This window comes from Enhydra lutris, unplaced genomic scaffold, assembly GCF_002288905.1.
Source record: "Enhydra lutris kenyoni isolate GAN:26980312 unplaced genomic scaffold, ASM228890v2 scaffoldscaffold21, whole genome shotgun sequence".
NCBI classification, from domain to species: domain Eukaryota; kingdom Metazoa; phylum Chordata; class Mammalia; order Carnivora; family Mustelidae; genus Enhydra; species Enhydra lutris.
Window position 1 is genome coordinate 37,389,046 of NW_019154105.1, and position 22,365 is coordinate 37,411,410.

The 22,365-nt window shown below is 45.0% G+C and overlaps 1 protein-coding gene across 7 annotated transcripts in view; it reads right to left on the minus strand.

Moving 5' to 3' along the window:
* Nucleotides 1-22,365, minus strand: part of LOC111149365 (TBC1 domain family member 1) — a 230,476-nt gene that overhangs the window by 109,528 nt on the left and 98,583 nt on the right. For all 7 annotated transcript variants that reach the window (XM_022506376.1, XM_022506374.1, XM_022506377.1 and 4 more), the window contains 4 exons: nucleotides 8,461-8,979; nucleotides 6,546-6,635; nucleotides 2,768-2,872; nucleotides 2,123-2,255 (listed from right to left, as the gene is read on the minus strand). In XM_022506376.1, the coding sequence (XP_022362084.1) occupies nucleotides 2,123-2,255; nucleotides 2,768-2,872; nucleotides 6,546-6,635; nucleotides 8,461-8,979 (847 nt within the window). The remainder of the gene's footprint in view (nucleotides 1-2,122; nucleotides 2,256-2,767; nucleotides 2,873-6,545; nucleotides 6,636-8,460; nucleotides 8,980-22,365) is intronic.

Sequence of the window (22,365 nt, forward strand, 5' to 3'; positions counted from 1 at the left end):
CAGTTTAGCTCATTTAAAAAGGGAAATCAGATACTACTGCACACCCGCTAGGATGGTTGTCATTAAAAAGAAGAAGTAGAGAGAAAATAACGTGTGTTGGCAAGGATAGAGTGAAACAGGAACCCTCGTGCACTGCTAACAGGAATGTAAAATTGTGTAGCCACCGTGGAAAAGACAACGGCAGTCCCTCAAAAGATTTAACACATAGTTACCATCTGACCCAACAATTCCCTTCTGGGCATATTCCCAAAAGAACTGAAAATGGGAACATGAGGAGATGATACACCAACTTTACAGCAACGTCATTCCCAACAGCCAGCTGAGGAAGCAATTCAAATGTCTGTGGACAGAGAACTGGACAATGTGGTCCAGGCACACGAAGGGATACTCATCTGCCTTAAAAGGGAAGGCAATTCCTGCTAAGACGTGAAAGGAGATTTATGCTAAATAAGCCAGTCACGAAAGGACAAAAGCTGGATGACTCCACTTGGATGAGGTGCCTGGAAGCTGTCACACTCACACACACAGAAGCAGAGTGGTGGCTGCCAGGGACTGGGGCAGGGGGACTGGGCAGTTATGGTTTAATGACTTTCAGTTCGGGAAGATTAAAAAGCTCCAGCAATGGATGGCAGTGATGGCCTCAAAACAACGTGAGTGTACTTTATGCCACCGGACTGCCCACTTTAAAAAGGTGAAAATGGGGACGCCTGGGTGGCTCAGTTGGTTAAGCGGCTGCCTTCGGCTCAGGTCATGACCCAGTGTCCTGGGATCGAGTCCCACATCGGGCTCCTAGCTTGGCAGGAAGCCTGCCTCTCCCTCTGCCTCTGCCTGCCACTCTGTCTGCCTATGCTCACTTGCGCTCTCTCGCTCGCGCTCTCTCTCTCTGTCAAGTAAATAAATAAAAATCTTTAAAAAAAAAAAAAGGTGAAAATGGTCGATTTTATATGATGTGTACTTTTACCACAATTATGAAAAAAAGGAAATGAATTCCAAATAGCATAGTGTTTTTCTCTACCCAAGTAGAACTCACTAGAAGTGTTCTAGGGACATGGGACATGAGCAAATCTGGAGGGGTTTTGTGTATGTGTGTGTGTTTTACAATAACATGGGTTGTTTAAATCCTGTGACTCCCGTCAGAATCACAAAGTTTTAGAAATCCTCCTATAAATGGAAAAAAACGAAAACCAAAGAGAGAGAGAGGAATGCACCCCTTCAGTGCCAGGTTCCCTCAGAGGATCATTATGGCGGGTTTACCCTCGTTCTCTTCCCCTCGCCTCTGCCTCCCCTGCAGGCCAAGAAATGGAGCATCTCTCTTCCCACCTGAGGAAGTTTCCACGCCCCACCCCCAGAAAGGGGTCTCCTCCTTTCCATTCTGACCCACTGGGCCCCTGTGGCCCTGGATCTGCTCGAACCTCTCCAGCTGTGCAAAGCTGGGTCCGCTGGCTCTTCCCCCAGCATGGCCTTCCCCAGGGGGCAGCTCTGTGCGCAGGTGACAGGGAGGGCTTTCCCACACACGCAGACTCCTGGGCTCACATGCTAGGTTTCCCCTCGACCTCACAAGTGCTCGGTGTACTTATCCCTAAAACGTACATCAGTAATCCTCTTTCCTCCCACACGTGAAAGAACCTGGCACAGGGCCTGGCACGCCTTAGGTGCTCAAAACACAGCAGCTGCCAATGAGTGCATTTACATTCCTCCCTACAGCACATTTCTAGAAACTATAGTCGACTCCCAGTCCCTTTTATTCCTTCCCTGTGACTCAGGTGCAACCTGTCTTCTGCCCCTTCACTCCGTGAACACTGTCCTGGCAGAAATGACCGGTGACCTTGGAACTGAAACACGTGGCGGAGATCCTGCGGCTCTCACCTTACTAGACCTCTTCAAAGCAGCCAACAGGACCGACCTGACCATTCACAGCCTGGATACATGCTAGGCGGCTGCATCTGTAGCTTCTGTTTCTCTGCTCCACGACCCTTAGAGCAGCGATGGGGAAAGGGCAGGGACGCCTCCCTTCAAACCCTGAGCACAGAACACAATAGCTTGGCCATGTACAGAAGACATCCCTCCCCATCCCCCGCCATGCTGACATCCACCAGCGGTCCCGGTAACTAAGGCTACTCACCCTCTATCCGCTCGCAGAGCTTGTGCAGGCCCTGCAGGGGGCAGCCCTCGCACAGCTGGGCAGGCACCTGAGCCGTCCGCTGCACCGCGGCCACGGTGAACGCCTGCTTCAGGGTCAGCATGATTTCATCAACCTGATCAGAGAGAAGACACAGGAAGCCAGGGAGTGTAAGACGAGCAGGGCTGAGATTTCAGGACTCTGCAAACACTTTCAGCATTTTAAGATTCTGGGGGCACTATTTGTCACCGACTAACAGATAATAATCCTGATAACCGCTAGGATTAGAGTCTGAGAAACACTACCCAGCGGCTCAAAGCTCATAAAGAAGGTAGAAACTAAAAACACAAATTCAATACTCATGAAAGAGCCAGCTCCTCTGGGTCAAATGTCCAAAATGACATACTTTAATGCCAGGCCAGAGGGCGAACGTGAGCACGTTCCTCAAAAACAATGAAAACCGAGGACACATACCCAAACAAGGCTTGCGTGTGTACTAGCTAGTCACTAAACAGTCATGGCGGATAATTTAAGCCAAATAACGACTCGTCGATGTAGCTCTATGGTTTGCGAAGGAAAGAAAAATCAGTGAGGCTGACATTGCCCAGAAAGATGTTTTCTAGGTAAGAGCTGCTCAGTGTCACTTACCAGAGCTTCGTTTGTGCACTGAAACACGTAACAGACGAAATGAAAGCCTCCACCCCCTGAGGACTCTCGGCAGATAAACCCAAAGTGGTCCACATGTCGGATACCCTGTTGCCGGCGGGGAAGAGAGGAAGGAGTGGTGAGCAGTATCTGAAAGCCACAAGTGCCAGAAGGCAACAAGACAGGCAGCGTGGCCTTCTAGAGCACTCTAAAACGATTTCCCAGATTTTTCTGAAGTACAGGCACACTGAATGTTACCTGAGTTTCAGGTGTGCGACTTGGTGACTCGACAAGTCTGTGCTCACCCCGAGTGCAGCTCCCATCTCCCACCATACCAAGCCCTCACAATCCCGCAGACTGTCCTCGCAGCACTGTGACCTCTCATTCCGGTGACTTAACGCGCTCCAGACCTCGAAACCTGCACACCTCCACCGCTCTCCCCTCTGGCAACTGTCAGTTTGTTCTCTATCTGGGTTTGTTTCTGCTTTTTGTTTCATTTGCTTTTCAGATTCCACATATAAGTGAAATCATGTGGTATGTCTCTTTCTTGAACTTATTTCACTTAGCATAATGCCCTCTACGTCCATCCATGCGGTCACAAATGGCAAGATCTCCATCCTTCCTATGGCTCAGAAATACCCCGTGGGGCATATATACACATCACTTCTTCGTCAGCCGTTCATTTGTGGACACTTGGGCTGCTTCTGTATCTGAGCTATTGTCAATAACGTGGCAATAAAAACAGGGATGCACAGCTTTTTGATTTAGTGCTTGTGATACCTCTGGGTAAATAGCCAGTAGCGGAATTACTGGATCATATGGTGGTTCTATTTTTTTTTTTTTTAAAGATTTTATTTATTTATTTGAGAGAGAGACAGTGAGAGAGAGCATGAGCGAGGAGAAGGTCAGAGGGAGAAGCAGACTCCCCATGGAGCTGGAAGCCCGATGTGAGATTCGATCCCGGGACTCCGGGATCATGACCTGAGCCGAAGGCAGTTGTTCAACCAACTGAGCCACCCAGGCGTCCCTGGTGGTTCTATTTTTAAGGTTTTGAGGAACCTCCATGCTGTTCTCCACGGTGGCTGCTTGCATTCCCACCAGCAGTGTACCAAGGGTTCCTCTTCCCCACATCCTTGCCAGGGGTAGCTTACTGTGATCTTGATTTGTATTGCCCTGATGATGAGTGATGTTGAGTATCTTTCCATGTGTCTCTTGGCCATCTGTATGACTTCTTTGGAAAAATGTCTATTCATGTCCTCTGCCCATTTTTTAATTAGATTATTTGGGCTTGGGTGTTGAGTTGTGTAAGTTCTTTACATATTTTGGACATTAACCCCTCATGGGATATATCATCTGCAAATATCTTTTCTTATTCAGTAAGCTACTTTTTCATTTTGTTGTTGGTTTCCCTCTCTTGCAGAAGCTTTTTATTTTGTTTTAATCCCAGTTTATTTTGGCTTTTGTTTCTCTTGCCTGAGGAGATATCTGGAAAATTCTGCAACAGCCAATATCAAAGAGATTACTGTGTTTTCTTCAAGGAGTTTTATGGCTTCATGTTTCACACATTTAGGTTTTTTTTTGTTTTTGTTTTTTTTAGAGAGAGAGAGAGAGATCACAAGTAGGCAGAGAGGCAGGCAGAGAGAGAGAGAGAGTGAAGCAGGCTCCCCACTCAGCAAAGAGCCCGATGCGGGGCTCGATCCCAGGACCCTGAGATCATGACCTGAGCCAAAGGCAGAGGCTTAACCCACTGAGCCACCCAGGCGCCCCCATTTAGGTCTTTTAATCCATTTTTGAGTTTATATCTGTGTATGGTATAAGCAAGCGGTCCAGTGTCATTCTTTTGCATTCAGCGGACCAGTTTTCCCAGTGCCACTGTTGAAGACACAGTCTTCCCCATTATATACTCTTGCCTCCTTTGCATAGACTAATTGACGACACAATCATGGGTTTATTTCTGGGTTTTCTATTCTGTTTCACTGATCTGTGTGTCTGCTTTTGTGCCAGTACCATACTGTTTTGATGACTATAATTTTGTAGTATATATTGAAATCTGGGGTTATGATACCTCCAGTTTTGTTGTTCTCTGGATTGCTTTGGCTTTTTGGGGTCTTTTGTGGATCCACACGATTTTCTCAGATATTTTAAGTATCTAAAGACATCTCTCAAATATGAAGATTAACATCGTTCTACTAAAATATTATTCTGATTACCTCCATAATATAAGAACTGAAAACCAGAGTTTGTAATGTTTATTTTAGTACTAAAGGTAAGGGCAAAAAAGTGGACACAGAAAAATGAGAACTTTTCCTAGGTATTAAGAATAAAAAATTACTTTGAAAATCAAAAGTAGACAAAAGATTATTGAAGAAACACAACTATACACACACATGCACACACACACGCAAACACTCACAGACACAAAGGTTAAAAAAAAGAGACTTAAAACATATTTTTACTCCTACAAGAACAAACAGGTAAGCACTGAAGTATAGTGGTATGAAGAACGAGTCAAGAATTAGATGCACAAAGAGCAGAGAAGCTTCTAAATGTAAGATATGAAGGCCAAGGCTGTACACCATAGTTTCCTAAGAGCTCTTCTGATCTAATATGTAAACTTGTTTTGGAGGTTATCAGCTAAGAGGCACCTTGATGCAGATAAGACAGAGCCCATAAATATTAACACATGAGCGTCTCCAGGAAGTACCAATGTGCAGAGATACGAGTGCCAATAACTTGAAATTCAGGCCATCATGTATACTTGTAAGCTGAACCCTTCAGGAAATAATAAAACTGTTACATGAAAAAGCAAACTTAAAACATTAACACTTCAATAGACATAGCAGCAAATCGAGATTAAATTCTGTGGATCATCTCCCTTCCAGGTTGAACATTTTCTCAATAAACGGGCAACCACTGACATATCCTGGCATCTCATTCCAAGTTCTTGCAAAGCAAGATAAGCACCTGCTGGACGTTCATTCTCCGGGGAGCAGGACTTGGAAAAATTTCTTTTGTAAATGGTTCTCTATTCGACTGTAAAAGGAACATTCTTTATTTTCACATTTTGGGAAAAGGATTCAAAAGGCATTTTTTTAAATGTAGATCATGTTATAAATCGGGAATGAGACTGTCATTACATCTTCTTAATTATGAGAAAATGGAAGCAAGGAAGAAGTCAGAGTTTTAAAATATAGACAAACAATAACTTTAAGCGATCTCCTATTTGCTAGGAAAACCCGGAGTACAATTGACACAGCTCACTATAATTGATTCACCAAAAATCTATGAAACACACCTTGAGAGATTATCAGGAAAGAACTCAAGTAGACATTGTATTCTGAGGAAAACATCCTTATAGAGAGTCACTATTTTAAGGAAGAATAATGACTCATACCCAAAAAGAACTTCAGAATTTTTATAAAGTATCAATGAGCATCTATTTAAAAACATTTGTGTGTATGTATGAATATAAATATGTAAGATGTGTACACAAACCCACACATATACACCTGGAATTTGTGACTATATCAACATTACCACCAATAACTGAAAAAAGAAAGGTAAATCTATTTTCTCCAGTATATTATTGTTGCCAACAGTGAACTTCTTAATTTCAAAATTATATGTATATTTTGCCTTAATATTCAAAGGAGAAATGCCAAGATCGAAAATCAAGTATACCCAGAAGGCATACATCTTGTGACCTTTTAGCACTTCTGCAGAATGACAGAATTCATTAAAAATTCAAATGCAAATGAGCCAATAACCCATCTCCATTTACCTGAGAGCAAAAGGATATCTCCTTAAAATTTTTCTCCAGTGCTATTTTTTTGGTGTCAGGACTGATGAGGTAAACTTCAGATTGGCCAATCTTAAAAGACAAAAAAAGAAACTAGTTTTTCATGAAAGTTGAATTCAATTTTATTAAACTAACATTCTCATTCTGTGACCTATGAAAATAAAGAAGAAAAGGGGCAAGCTCCTATAGGATTCTGACTATTTAACTGTGGAGAATCACCTCCAGAGGTTTCGGCTGACCCCACAGATTTCACGTAGCACAGGATACCTGCTAGTACGTTCACCTACATAAGACAGCAGTCTTCTTTGAGATCAGAGAACCAAATATCCAAAAGTTAACAACAAAACCACAGATGCCACATCTCTGCTTTATAGGGAAGTGAGCTTTCTATAAAAGTAAAGCTTCCAGAGAACAAAAGCTCTCCTTTTGAAGCTTCCAAAACACTATTAACTGTTTTACTGAAAAATCTTTTAAAATTATTGTTAAAACAACCTACCATTTGTGGAGTGCTTAACTGTGTGTTAGGAATTTAAATACTACTTACTTGACTTCTTAAAGTTAGCGCATTATTAGCATTACAGCCTTGGGTCAGCATAATAAACTCCATTCAGCCCATCCCTCCCTCAGGGCCTCTCATCCGCTGCTCCCAGGATACTCCGGCTAGAAGAATATCTAGTTGGTCACAATGAACCTCTGCTCCTTCCTCCACGAAGCCTTCCCGGAAACCCCAGACCACAATTGTAATGAGACAATTACTTGAACACTCAGCTGTCAACGCCCCTTGCTGGAATCATGGCTGTCCTGTTCACTGCTGTTATTACTAGCATGTTGCAAGGGACCCCGAACACAGCAGTCACACACTAAGTACTTAACATACACACACTGAGCAGCTTTCACAATGACACCCAGAGTTGTTCTTTTTAAATATACATCGCAGACTAAAGCATAAGCCTGAGGGCTGACACAGCACCCTTTTCAGGACACGATGAAAAGAGGAAGAAAAAAGCACTATTTACCCACAGACACATCACCTTCATCTTAAACCTGCTTAAACCAACGTGGCTTTCCCCGAAGCAGCAGCTTCCTTACCAGTCGGCCCTCTCGCTACTCTGAGTTAGGCACAAGAACATCACACCCATGGTAATTTTGTTCTCTCTAGAATACCGGTCACGGCATTCTAGAAGGGGGCTGAAGAAAAAATCAGTTCCCTAGATCCTTAGAGGCCAGCTCACTGCTGGGAAGGCCCCGAGCCCCATCAGCTCAGACCCAGGGGCCCCCCAAGGAGGGCAAGCCCAGCCAGGGGAGCCCAGAGCAGCTCAGAACCCAGGAACCCCAAGTGCCAAGGACAGTTTCCGCATCCATTCCTTTTCTGGCACTTGGCTCTCAGTGTAGCAAACCTCTCCAAGGAAAAAAGAGAGTAAACAGTTGGCGAAACTATTCTTTCAGTTCGGGTATAAATTTTAAATACCATCTTATCCCCAAATCCAATTATCCTGATTAACCAAGGAGAAATGTTTTATAAATTAATAGAAACAGTAAAAAGGAAGTATTTTCCAACTAAAAGATTTTGTTGCGATACACTACTTGAAATTAATACACATTTTTGAGTGCCCTGTTGCTTCCATTGAAAAGGTCTCTTTCCACTGAGCAGGGAGGGGTGGGGTGGGTAGGGACAAAAACGAGGACAGAAGATGGGTTCTCTTTAGGTTTCCCACGATGAGGGTAAAGGCCTAGGACTAAAGTAAGGATTTCCTCCGAGAAAAGGATTATTCAGTATAAAACACACAGATTCACACTTAATAAATCCGAGAGCAATCCGCTAGAAATCCGCGCTCAGAAGAGCAGATCGAACGCGGACCTGCCCCCGGGGAGGAGCCCGGGCGCCGGGCGGCTTTACCGTGAAGAGCATAGTTCGATTTTCCTCCATGTCTGTCGGCTGCACAATATTGTGTCCGCTAATGAGGTGGTTCTCGATGTCGTTCTCCTCGAAGGAGCTGAAGAAACTCCTGCTGCGAAGGCTGCCATCCTGGAACTCCTTGCGGAAGGCCAGCGAGCGCAGCCCGGGCTGGGAGAAGGACTTGCGCATAGGCCCGCGGCCCTGCTCGCCCTCGCCCGCGGGCGGCGGCCCCGGCGGGATCCTCTCCGCGAAGGAAGGGCCTCCGGCGGGATGCGGGCTCTCCGAGCGCGGGGAGCCCACGTCGAACTCGGCTCTGCGGCGGCCGCTGACGTGCTTGAACTTCTCAATGCACTCGTCGATCAGGGCCGGCGGCGCCTTCTTGTGGGCCACCGTCACGCGGCCGCAGAAGAGCACCTCGAACTTCTTGGCAAACGTGTCGTCGAACTCGGACGGGCAGCGCAGCTCCTCCTGGCGGGCGATCTTCCCGGCCTGGCGGATGGAGCTGATGATCTCGGGCACCTGCCGGGAAAGGGAGCGCGTTACCCGGAGGCCGCAGGACACGACCCCCCACCCGGCACCCCCCACCCCGGCACCGAGGGGTGAGCAGCCTCCGCCCCGCTCCCTACCCCCCTTCCGCCCCCTTGCCTGCTCCTGGCCGAAGCAGGAGTCCGCGGAGAAGCCGGGACCGCGGACACCTTCCCACGCGAGGGGAACACACAGCTTTCGCGGCAGGAGAGGGGCAGCGATATTCATCACGCACCTCTGGCGTGCCAGGGACGATGCCAGAGGAGTCACATGCCCACAGCACTGCTCAGGGCGAGCCCACGGACACGCAGCCCCGCGGCCAGCCTCGGAGGCAAGCCCGGGTTGGTCCCACCGCAAAGCCACAGTCCTGCCCGCAGCCGCTGTCCCCTCCCTAAGAGGACTGTCTCCAGTGTGGCTCACGGAAACATTAGGCAAGTTTTCTAGATTTCATGACAGGGTGTCTTGGAGAGTCTTCGACAACAAATGGGCAGGATGAGGATGACAAGTGAAGACTGAAATCTATAAAACACTTCTCCAAATCACATCATTGTTTTTTCCTCAAGGACCACTGGCACTTTATTACTTAGTTCTCTATCTCCTAATAGTTGGCTGGTACTATGGAGCTAGGAGGGAGCAACCAAGATGCGTCATTACCATGGCAACACACTGGGGCTTCTTCCCACACAGACTCCAAAGCCTTTGGGGTCCATGCGGAGCCATGATCAAGAGGGTGAACAAAAGGGTCCCATGTGCTATCATCGTCCCTCCTGCTACACCCTCTCATCACCAGCTTCTGACAGGAGCCTTCAAGGCAGCAGCAGACATGAAGATGAATCCGTGAGCGCAGTTACCATCTGTGTGATCCCCTAGAAGAGGTACAGCCATGACACTAAAACAAGATGGCCACAAATTCCATCTTCATAAGGAAGGACCTGATTTTCGTTATGATCTAATACCCAAAGCAATTTTTTTCCCTTTTTTTCTATGTAAGAAAATTCAATTTAAGGCCCAGAAGCTTTAAGTCTTCTAACAACATTATAGAGGAAAGAACAACAACAAAACACCGGTTAACAATTCAGGTCAAAGATCCACATATAGGGGCGCCTGGGTGGCTCAGTGTGTTAAAACCTCTGCCTTTGGCTCAGGTCACGATCTCAGGGTGGGATCGAGCCCCACTTCCCGCTTTTCTGCTCAGCAGGGAGCCTGCTTCCCCCTCTCTCTCTGCCTACCTGTGATCTCTCTCTCTGTCAAATAAATAAAGTTTTAAAAAAAAAATCTACATATACAGTAAAGGGACATGGTTATAGATTTAAAATGTAAGCTTCTATTCTTTAAGACCCAATGACTCAAAATATTTCTTTGTGATTTTATATCAAGCGTGTCTTAAAGACAGTATCTCTGCCATAAAGACTATGATATATCCTTCCAAGGTATTTTATCAAACAAAGAGATAAAATATATTTAGGTATAGTCTGTATTTTAAAAACAGATTACTGAAGCTTATGAGCTAAACAATACTAAATAGGCCCAAATTTCAACATTTGTCCAGCATTATTTGCACTATTTGCTTGTGCTATAGCATACTCTCCTACTGCCAAACTACACATCCCATGGCAGCCTGAAAATGGTTAATATATCAGAAGACAGGATGGAGAGAAGAGGGATGGAGGAAGCCTAGGTTCCATTCACACCTTTGCCAACAAGGCACTTATAAGACATTGGCCAGAACTGTCTCAGTTTCTTAAAAACAAAAAAAATATTTTTAAAAAAATCATTTTCAGGTAAAAGTTATTTTTGTGAAGTAATGTGAAGTAAAGAATTTTCAAAGAAAAATAACCAATTCATGCAAGTAAAGAGCCTCACCACTTTACTGAGCAAGTCTATGTAATTATTTTATCAGGAGTCACATGAATCTTCCCTATTATTAAACTTAACTCTCCAAACAGAAAAGTCTTACACAGGCTCCTGAGGCTTGTTAAAAAAAGTATCATTTCTATATGCTGAGTCTTCCACTGCATCTGAGGTAATGGTGTCTTTTGTTATATAACCAAAGCACAGAGAAAATGTGTGAAGTCCTGTGAAATTAGGGTGACTCAGTAGTAAATGGCACAGAGAGAAGTAAGACACACAGTAGAGAATCTGAGTATTTCCCCACTTCCCAAGGTCACAAGAGGCTAAAGGGCACACCACAACCTTGGTCAGGGCTGAGGCTGTGGAAGTTTTTCCAACCGCCCATCTTTCCAATACACTAATCACAACCTTTAGGAGATGGGCTTTCGTCAAAGCCCTGTCAGTGGTCCCTGTCCCTCTCCTTGCTCTGGGGAACTGTAACATGGGCGTAAAGGAGACAACGGGAGTTAAAAAGAAATCACTGGGATCCTGACAAGAACATAACCATCTCAGAATATTTGACAGCAAATCACCAAACATAATTTCAGCAATAAACTGTCAACAATGAAAAATCTAATGTTTTAAAATTACCGTAAGCAAAACAGTAAACTTTTTCAATAAAAAATGGACTCCACCTGTGTGTGAGTTTGTAAACCTGTATTGACAACTACGTTCCCTTTCCCAGAAGAGCCCTGGAGCACTGTTTCTCGAGAAATGAAGGCATGATACCCACTTGTGATGAAGCCTGACTTCTCCATTCTTTTAGCTCTGTCCTGGACTCACCTACAGGGTTACCTGTCACACGAGGGGACGGAGACATTTAACTTCCTTTTATTGCCAAACATTTCTCTAAGTAGCACTAGATGCCAGGAGGTAGGAATCCAGGAGCAGGAGATGGAAACAAGGCAGCCCTACACGGATGGGGAGTGGGGCCCCAAGGGAGGCTTAGAACGTTTACAGAACTGAGATAGGGCCTGGGGGAGACTGGACAAAGACGAAAGACAAGGAAAGGCTAAATAAAAGCTTCCAGAAGAGAGAATGCACAAGATTCGGTGGCTATCTGGATGGGGGCGTAGAGGGCATGGAGGCCAGCCCATGACTCACAGAGTCGGCCTGAAGCTGCGTGAGCAAGGAACACAGAAGCAGGTTTGTGGAAATGACATGAGGAGTTTGGCTTTTGTACCTGTTGAGTAAGACCGGGAGGACTTGAAAGTAAGGCATCCAGCGGGCAGCTGGGCCTGGAATCCAAGATGGGAAATGCAGACCACGATGTCAGTAGCTCCCGTACAAGAGGTGGAGGCCACCTGGGAACAGAAAAGGCAAAGGAAAGGAAGCAGGCCAGGATGGGAGCAGAGGCCACGCCAATGTTTCAGACGTAAAGAAGCTGGGGAGTCTGGAAGGTGGAGGACAGGACGAGGAGGAGGGGGAGGAGGAGGAAGGGGAGCTGTCAAGGATGAGGTCAGAATGCCAGCCAAGGGAGACGGGCCACTGAGAACCAGCAGCTGCTGGAGTTGGCAGCTCGTAGACATATGTAAAAATAAAGAAAGGGCTGATGCCAACACTAACCCCTAAAATAAGCAAACTTAACCGAAAAGTGTCTCAAGGTAAAACTGCAGTTTCTGAGAACATAAACTTTCAAGTTAGAATATTTACTGCAAATACACCGACCCTATTAGGACAAATACACTGAGGCCGAGGAGTTTATTTCCACTGATACAATCTGGGTACTTTCAACAAAAATCTTTTTTTTAGTGTAGTCACAGCAATAATATCTACGTCATTTCTGATCACAGATAAGCAGACAGAGTAAATCAACGCTAACTACAGCAAAAACAAGAACCTGAAAAGCATTACACTGGCATAAATTCAGTAAGGGTTTGAGATTTTATTTCCTTTTACATTGGGAATCACAACAACAAAAAAATGTTAATTAAAATGAATTACCAATAAAAAAAAAAAAGGCCCTGTTTTGACATAAAATGTATTAAACTGCTCTTCTCTCAACCTGAGTTTATACTAAAACTCCTCTTTAAAGCAAATCTGCACTGTTTCACAGAAAGTTGCACAAAACAACTTTCTTTCAAATTCACACACTGAAAAAGCACGGTATATATGCATGTTGTTTCTGCAGGAGACTTAAGTAACTATTGTTTTTATAGGTCACCAGAAAAATGATACTTAGTGTAAGAGAACTAGAAACATTCATTTCTGTAAATAAAGTCCTTATTTAAACATTTGGGTCAACTTTTTGGGGGGGTAAGGATTTAGGGATTCTAAAGGATTAGAAATACACTACAAGTGTAATTTTACTCACAAGGACTGACAGAGGAAAGAGCTTCTAAAACGGTATTTAGAATGAAAAGTAATTTTTACTTTCAATTTATACTTTTGTTTTGCTGCTAACTGGTAACAAAGAAATATTAAATGAATCTGAAGAAGCCCGGGTTTGTATTTAAAATTCTAGCATTTTTTTCCTGTTATTTAACAGTAAAACATTCCCAAACAGCAAAAAAATGGCAGACCAACTGTACTTCTGCCCCTTGGATAAAATGTTCTCTCACGGCAAAAAGTTAAAACAAGCACTTCTAAGAGAAAATTATTCTGCATAATTATTTTCCAGAAGGAACAGACTTGTGTTTCATTTTTGTTGGTGAGAAGTGGTTTTTGCATCTGTTGGTCAGAAACAAGATAAATGTAAGGAAAGAAAAACGAAATTAAATCAAGTATTGCCTCTACATTACGTGTCTTAAATTTTATACAAAACTCTTAAGGCAACATCTTCTTACAAGTGCTCATGACTGAAATTATTTAGCGAGATTAAAACACCATTCAGACACGACACACATGAGCACCCATGTTGTCCAAGAGCACTGCTGAGTGAGACTGGATTCAACAGAGAGATGTGAACACACCTCACCTTCCAATGAGGAAGATAGGATTCTTCTTACCTGAGAGGCTCACAGACTAGAAAATGAGACACTCTACATATCTAAATACGTGATCTCCAGGATGACGTGGCCGATGCTAGAACACAGGAGCAAAGCGACCGACTGTGCTAGAGAAGGCTGGTCCTAACCACAGGCCTCTCTTCTCTGCCTGCTGGTCCTCAGGGTGAGCTAATGCCTCAACTCCTGCTTTACGCTTTCAATTAGCCCAACGGTCAGACTCATGGCCTAGGCCTTCCCAAAAAGAGAGGAGCTGTGCTCATTAGCTGACTGAGGCAGCATCTGGCATCTAAGAAATGCTAATGACTGCTGGCCCCTAACCCAGGCCACCCACCTCATTCACCCGGATCCTTCTGTCCTTTGGGTCTTGCTCAAGTAGTGTTCAGCTTCCCTAGTCCTGAAATGGCCAATGGGACAGACTCTTAGCTTTCAAACTCCCTGGAACGAGTCTCTGCAAACACAAAACCCAGCATTCTACTCCAAAATAACCATTTGAAAGGTTCACTACAACCTTTTGATGTGACCAACACATTTCTAGGAAGGTCTGAAACAAAGAGACAAAAATCCAACCTGAGTGACTGAACAGCTGCGGGCGCTAACAAAGCCTTTGGGAGAAGGTGAGCAAGGAAGAATGAGAGAAGGCAGCTGCTGGAAGACTGTGAAATTGTTTTGTAACTTTCCTAAAACAAAGGTAAAAAGTCAAAACATTTTGATCGGTTAGCACAGATACTGACAGCGATCATGGAATAAATCACTGAATGCTCGACCTGAAAACCTAGGTCCTCCATGTCCAGTCCTCTCCAGGGAATGCACTGGTTCTCACCTCAAGTGGGGCTGCAGGAGAACTGCCCCCCAACACCCCCAGCCTGGAAGCAGTGGGCCCTGGCTTCCACAGTGTTCAGAAGCACTAGGCAGTTCTGACGGGCAGCATCTCTGATATTCCTATCACCTGTCCTTGCTCGTGTCCCAAGGTAAGGAAATCTCTATCCTTGCCCTGTCCTCCACACCACTGTACCCAAACCCTATTTGATTATTAAGGCCCTAGATAAGCTTGTGTGCTTTAGCAGCCCTGAAATACCCCCAAATGCCCAGATCCACACCATGCTGGTGTCAGAGATGAAGAAACTAACCAAGACAAAAAAGACAAAATCACCACACAGGTATCTGACAAGCTGTTCATACCATATAAGGTAAATTTGGTTTCCAAATAAATTCACCGCATCTCTGAAGTCTCAGCTCATTAAATGCACAGGTGCGAATGCCCTACAAGAAATGCTACTGTATAAATTCTGATCAAAGTCTACTTCAAAATAATCTCTCGGGGCGCCTGGGTGGCTCAGTGGGTTAAAGCCTCTGCCTTCAGCTCAGGTCATGATCCCAGGGTCCTGGGATCGAGCCCCGCATCGGGCTCTGCTCAGCAGAGAGCCTGCTTCCCTTCCTCTCTCTCTGCCTGCCTCTCTGCCTACTGTAATCTCTGTCTGTCAAATAAATAAATAAAATCTTTAAAAAAATAATAATAATCTCTCAAAGATTAAGAAACACTCACAAATACAATGAACTAGCAGTTGACCCCAGCAATCCCCCATTTGAGTTATGTATGGTACCTAATGTTTGCGAAGGGACACTGGGTGCCTTTCCTACAAGGCAGAGGGAACTATAAACATGTAAATGTACTAGGAAGAAACATTAAACGAAGCACTGGTTCCTTCTCCAGGACACATACCACAATCGGTTTTTATAAATGAAGCCCTTATAAAATTTTGCCACTGAGAGATCATTAATAAAATATTTGGTCATATAGTGTATATTGGTTACTAAAACAGCAAAATCAGCTAGAACACTGGGCACCAATATAGTTGTACTTCTACCTAAAATCACCCAGAGCCGAATACATTAAACTGATTAAAACTGGTTTTCAAGGTAACAAGTGCCCATGTGTTGTCTTTTCATGTCCAAATCAATACCCTTCGATGAAACATTTATAGGAGGTCTGGACCGTCTATCGGGCAACAGACACAAATCTTTCCACCCGTTCTCATTTATGCCTCAAAATCAAAGTCCTTGGGAATCCCAGAGCAGTTGAGCGGTTAAACCCCTCAGGCAGGAGCCAGTGCCCGATCAAAAACATGGAGAAGGAGAATAAGCAAGTTACGCCAAGTGCAACGACATGGGTAAGTAAGCATCATGCCGAGTGGAAACAACATGTAGAACAGAATCACGCAGTAGAATCCCACTTTTGGCAAATTTCAAAAACTGGCAAGACCAAACTATGATGGAGGCACCTGGGTGGCTCAGTGTGTTGAGCCTCTGCTTTCGGCTCAGGTCATGATCTCAAGGGTGCTGGAATTGAGCCCCGAGTCGGGTTCTCTGCTCAGCAGGGAGCCTGCTTCCCCCCCTCTCTCTGCCTGCCTCTCTGCCTACTTGTGACCTCTCTCTGTCAAATAAATAAATAAAATCTTAAAAAAAAAAAAAAAAGACTAAACCATGATGACAGAAGACAGGAGGGCTATTATCTCTGGAGGAGTGCCTGGGAGCAGGCCTGTGGGGCTTCTGGACTGTCCTGTTTCTTCATCTGGGCACTAGCTATACAAGATTATTCAAACTTTGAAGTCACTGGATACATGATTTACGTATAATTCTGTTTGTAGAACATCAATGAAAATTTTATGAAAAAATAATGTTTTCACAAGCATGATAGAATCTGATTGAGAAAAGGGTAAAACACTAGCCCAAAGTTACCAGCAAATTAGCTGAAGAGTCAGGACAGCAGCAGACCTGATGCCACGACACATCCTCTTTCCATCACACCAAGACTTCATTCTCAATTCAGAAGGACTTCCCAGGTCCTGTGAGGGTCCACGTGTTTTTTTGGCTTGGGTTCAGGAGTTTCTTGTTGTGGTCTGACCTGGAATCCAGTGCCCTCTCCCCTAATAATTAGTAGTACCTAACCCCACTCTCATTCTGATGGTTCAATGGCACAGATAGGCCTCGCCCCAGATGGCAACCCCGGACCAAACCAACCAGCATATTCTATTACCCCACCCCACTGCATAATTAGTAAAGTGGTGGTCACATAACCTAATCCACACCAAAACCTATGCGTTTTAAGGAATTGGTAGAAAAAAGAAACTTGCTGTGGTTTTAGACCAGTGGTTCTCCAACCTGGGGCAACTCTGCCCACCACCGTTCCCCCAGGAGACATTTGGCAATATCTGGAGATATTTTGGTTTGTCACATCTGGAGGGTAAGAGTTGCAACTGGCACCTCATTGGTAGAGGCCAGAGATGCTGCTGCACATTCTACAATGCATGGGAGAGCTTTCCACAATTAACAATTATCTTGCCCAAAATGTAGTATTGCCCAGGTTGGGAAATCCTGCTTTTGGACTGAGAATTCTGAGGACAAAAGCCCGGAATTTCTGGTGCTATCACAAATAAAGCCATGCTAAATAGTTCCAGAGGAGGTGAAACCAAGACAGGAGATTAAAAAATGGAAGAGAGGGGGTGAGAATGATGGTTCTGAGGTTTGAGGACCTGGATCCAGCCATGCCTGAAGTCAACAAACTGGGATTCTTGTGTCAATAAATTTTTGATTGTGCCATTTTACACTGGGTGTGTGTCACTTGCAACTAAGAGTCCTGTTCATACTCTCACTATATAAAACACTTTATGCCAAATTCTATGCCAAATTCTTCTTGAATACAAGGATGAACCACACATAGATCCCGTTCTTCAGGTAACCTACAATCTAGACAGAAGGGATCAAGAAGTAGACAAATGACCCAACAAGAGTAGAAGTCCTAAGAAGGTTAAGAAGATAGAAAAACAAAAAATCTCAGTATGGAGTGCATTTCAAATAAATTATCAAGAGCAAATAGGAATGGGGCGCCTGGGTGCTTCAGTGGGTTAAGCCTCTGCCTTCAGCTCAGCTCATGAATCAAACCCTCACATCTTGCTCTCTGCTCAGTGGGGAGCCTGCTTCCCCCTCTCTCTCTGCCTGCCTCTCTGCCTACTTGTGATCTCTGTCAAATAAATAAATAAAATCTTTTAAAAAATTAAAAAAAAAATTTTTTTAAAAGAACAAATAGGAAGATTTAAATATTTACCAAACTCTGCCCTTAAAATAAAACCAGCCGGGTGCTTGGGTGCCTCAGTGGGTTAAGCCTCTGCCTTCGGCTCAGGTCATGATCTCAGGGTCCTGGGATCAAGGCCCACATTGGGCTCTCTGCTCAGCGGGGAGCCTACCCCCCCCCACCGCCTGCCTCTCTGCGTACTTGTGATCTCTCTCTCTCTCTCTCTCTGTCAAATAAATAAATAAAATCTTTGAAAAAAAAAACTAAAACCAGCCACCAAAGACCCTTAGGGAGTCCAACTGACTCAATTTTTTCCCTATTAAAAAGGGGAATATATAAAATTTTAGATCATCTCACAAAAAAAAAAATGTTCAGAAAGAGCTAAAGTAAATTTCAAGTTTGAGTGACTTAAAGCATTATTCCCATGCCAGGGCTGTAATCACATAGAATACACAAAAGAACTAAGAAACAGGACCCCCAAAACGTGGGTAATTTACAAAGTATCCACACACTGCCTTATACACAGGTCTAAAGGAGCCACTCAAAGATGCTTCTGCTCCTCTCAAAAGGTAACTTTCCTGCTCCTGCTCCTCTCAAAAGGTAACTTTCTTCCCCTTGCACCAGGGTCCACTCGTACAGCTGGAGTGGGGCCAGTCCTCAGTGACTGGGGCTGAGGGGGTAGCACATGGTCCCGCCCTTGCCACGGGGCTCCACCGCCCTCCTTTGCTGACCTGTGAGCAGAATCCACCCCAAGGGAAAAGACCGCAAAGGAATTTCCTAGTTTCCACCACATCTTCAAGGGTAGACTTAGGGACAAGGCTTACTGTCCTCCAAGAACCCAAACAGATCAAGGAGAGCTTCCCTTGGCCAAGGGCAGGGTTCAGAGCCACAGCAAGGAGCCATCTCCGAGGTGGCTGCACTCGCACTCAGAACCTCAGCAGCTCAGCGCCGGGCTGGGAACAGCATCGCACGCGCAGCACACAAACATGACTGTCCCTAAACCATGAGGTCCAGTCTTCCTAACCAAATCAGAAGCTTCTCGGCACAATGTGCAACCCCTGAGGCTCCCAGTCTGCTAGCCCCAGACAGCACCTTCCAATCAGACTTCGTGTACTTAAAACACATTGAATGGAACCAGTTTATCAGAATTGAGGCCAAATACTGGAAAATGTAGGCTTTGCTCTCCAATTCTTCCCCTCCCCACCCCCTTGTTTTAACAGGAAAATAAAGCTATGCTTTTCCCCTCTGCAATGCCCTCCTCTTCCATTCATGTACTCTGCACCCCCGCCCCCTCCCCAGGGGTCCTGGCTCCCAGTCAGCGCCAGCCACAGTGCCTCTGGGGCAAGGAGGCAGACGTCTCCGGGTTGAGCAGAGAGGTCGCAGAGAGGTCAAGATGTTGCAGGCAGGTTCCTATGGAGAAGGGAGAGCGAGGAGCGACCCCTTTCCCCCGCCTCTCACCTTGCTGGGAAAGGGCCAAGCTCAAGGACCATGCAAAACCACTTCTAGGTAAGACAGTGTCCTTAATAAACACAGCAGCAGGATGCATTCTTCAGTCGTCTTTATTTCTTGGAAGTTTAATACCCTTTCATGTAACAGAAAAATACAGAAACCTATAAAGTTATCCATATTATCCTAAGCCCAAAAAAAGCCACAGTTAACAGTTTGGTTTTCCTGGCATGTGGTTCTTGGCCTATGCTAAATGCTTTAAAAAAAAAAAAAAAAAAAAAAAAGCGTGTGTGGGTGATCAGCATTCTACAGCTACCTTTTATCATCACAAGCACACTGCAGTGGCCTATCGTCCCCTAGAGAGCCATCTCGGTCCTGATAACTACAGCATCAGTTCCAGTCACTGAAACACGGTACACACAGGAATAATATTAATAATCATAATCATAATCATAATAAAAACCTACTCAGGATCCAGTTCCAACGAACCTTACGCAGCTGTCATGAACTCTGCCCAACACGCCGTCTCAGCAGCCCTGTGATGAGCATCGCATTCTTTGCATAAACTGCCTGGACCCCAGGGCACCTGAATGGCTCAGTCAGGTAAGCATTCGACCCGGTTTCGGTTCAGGTTGTCATCTCAGGATCCTGGGATCGAGCCCCGCACTCAACGTAGAGTCTACTTGAGATTCTTTCTCTCCTCCTTCTGCCCCTCTCACATGTGCTCTCTCTCTCTAAAATAAATGAAATCTTAAAAAAACAAAACAAAACAAAAAACTGCCTGGACCCCTAGTTGTTGTTTTCGAATAGTATGGTGTTTGTGTGCATGTTATGGGAGGGAATGGGGGAAAGGTGGAAATTATGAGAATGAACCAGTGTTGCCTCCTGGATGGGAGAGAAGCTTTCCACTCCGGGGAATGGGCGTCTAGGAGCAGACACGGAAACAGAATAACCTCTAGGAAGATAGAAATAAGCTCTCAGTCCTGCAGGCCACATCTTGGAGGAGAAAGTCAGCCCCAACTCCTACACCTTCGCAGCCGGGAACCTCCTACACAGACAGATCCTCAGGGTGGTTCTGTAGCTGGAAATGCAGACACAGGCTCCAGCTTCTACAATTTCACGTGCAAGCCTGGGCAGGTCACCCACTTCCTAGAACCTCAGTCTCCTTTTCTATCAAAATGGGATATTACCAGCTACCTTAGAGGCTTGGAAGATAAAACGTGAAAGCTGTTAGTATCAAGCCTTGCACATATTCACTCCCAATAACTGCTAGCTGTTCCCTCCGTGTTACAAAGTAAGAAAAGATCAAATTACAAAGTAAGAAAAGATCGACTCCCTATGAAAGTGACAGTACCTGAGGAACCCAAGGCACGTGAAGCAGCCCTGGGGTCTCAGGCCCCAGGTGCACAGCAAGAGAAGCCCAGGACCACTGAGCCACCAGACACCTGAGCAAACACACCACGTTGGAAAGGAATCATCTAGACCTTGCTGCCCCACAGGAAGCCAGGCAGACAAACTGCCCAGTGGAGCCCTTCCCAAATTCCTTACCCACAAGACCACATATATAATAAATGGTTGTATTAAGCCATTAAAAAATTTGTTTAACTGAAGTTATAGTACCTAAAGGCAATGGGCTAGCTATTATTCCAGCTGCTCTACAATACAGAACAGACAAAAATATATTCTATACCAGCCAGCAACTGATGCCAGTCAGATCGAGAATCTGACCATCTTCCCAAACATCCAGCAGGCAACAGAGCTCTCCCCTACCTCAGCCCACCCCCAGCCTTCCAGCAATCCCAAACAAACATGTAACAGCAGGAATGCTTTGATCAAAATGGAGCTGAAAGGGCAGAGCATTGCCTTCCCCTCTTCCGGCCAGCCCTGAGGTATCACAATGACCCACAGAAATGGTGTGGAAACCACTACCTAAGAAATACACAGGTCTGTAGGTGGCAAAGCAGTTTTTCCAGCCTGAGGAACAGCTCTACAAACCTCAGAGCATAAAATACCTGAATGCCCGAAAGTCTGCTCTGAGAGAGAATTACTGTCTATGTGTTCATTGATGTAGCCCCAAGTGCCTACAACCGTGCCTGGCACACAGCAAGTACTCGATAAATTTGCTCTATGTGTGACTCAAAATAAAAATGTAGTGGGGCACCTGGGGGGGCTCAGTTGGTTGAGCATCTGACTCTTGGTTTCGGCTGAGGTCATGATCTCAGGTCTTGTGACACTCAGCAAGGAGTCCACTTGAGAGTCTCTCTCCCTCTCCCTCCCCTGGTGGCCCCCCACCCCATGCATGCGCACATTCTCTCTCAAATAAATAAAATCTTGGAAAAAAAAATTAGTGACTTCAAGGTTTTTGAGTGATGACAAATATCTCAAGGAGAACTTAGAAGAGAACCATGATAAATCTGTAACATCTCCAATGCAACGTATGAGTTTATATAAACAACAAGTATTTGGGGGCACCTGGGTGGCTCAGTCATTAAGCCTCTGCCTTCAGCTCAGGTCATGATCCCAGGGTCCTGGGATCAAAGCCTGCATCAGGCTATCTGCTCAGCGGGAAGCCCTGCTGTGCTTCCTCTCTCGCTGTCTCTCTCTGTCAAATAAATAAGTAAAATCTTAAAAAAAAAAAAAAAAAGTATTTGCAGAAGAACAAATGTTGTAAAAATAGTAAACCAGAAATAGTGGGACTAAATCCTTTTGGATTATAAGATTTTTCTAGACAGCTGAAGGTTGACCCCTTTAAATGCCTAAGCTACTTTTATTTTCACCATTTTTAGATGGGACTCATTTAGTACATTTTATGTAAGGACTAAGAGAACGAAGTCTAACCCTTCCTTCCTTGCTGCACATGTGTATTATAAGGACCAGCAGAGCGAGTGAAGGTGTGCTGAGCTGGGTGCCACTGTGGGCTGGAACAGCAGGCAAGACTATGGGAATAGCAAGTGTCTCGGGTGAGAGCCGGCATCTCAGCTTTTCATTACATATCCCACATTCCTACCAATCCTTCCCAAGCAAATG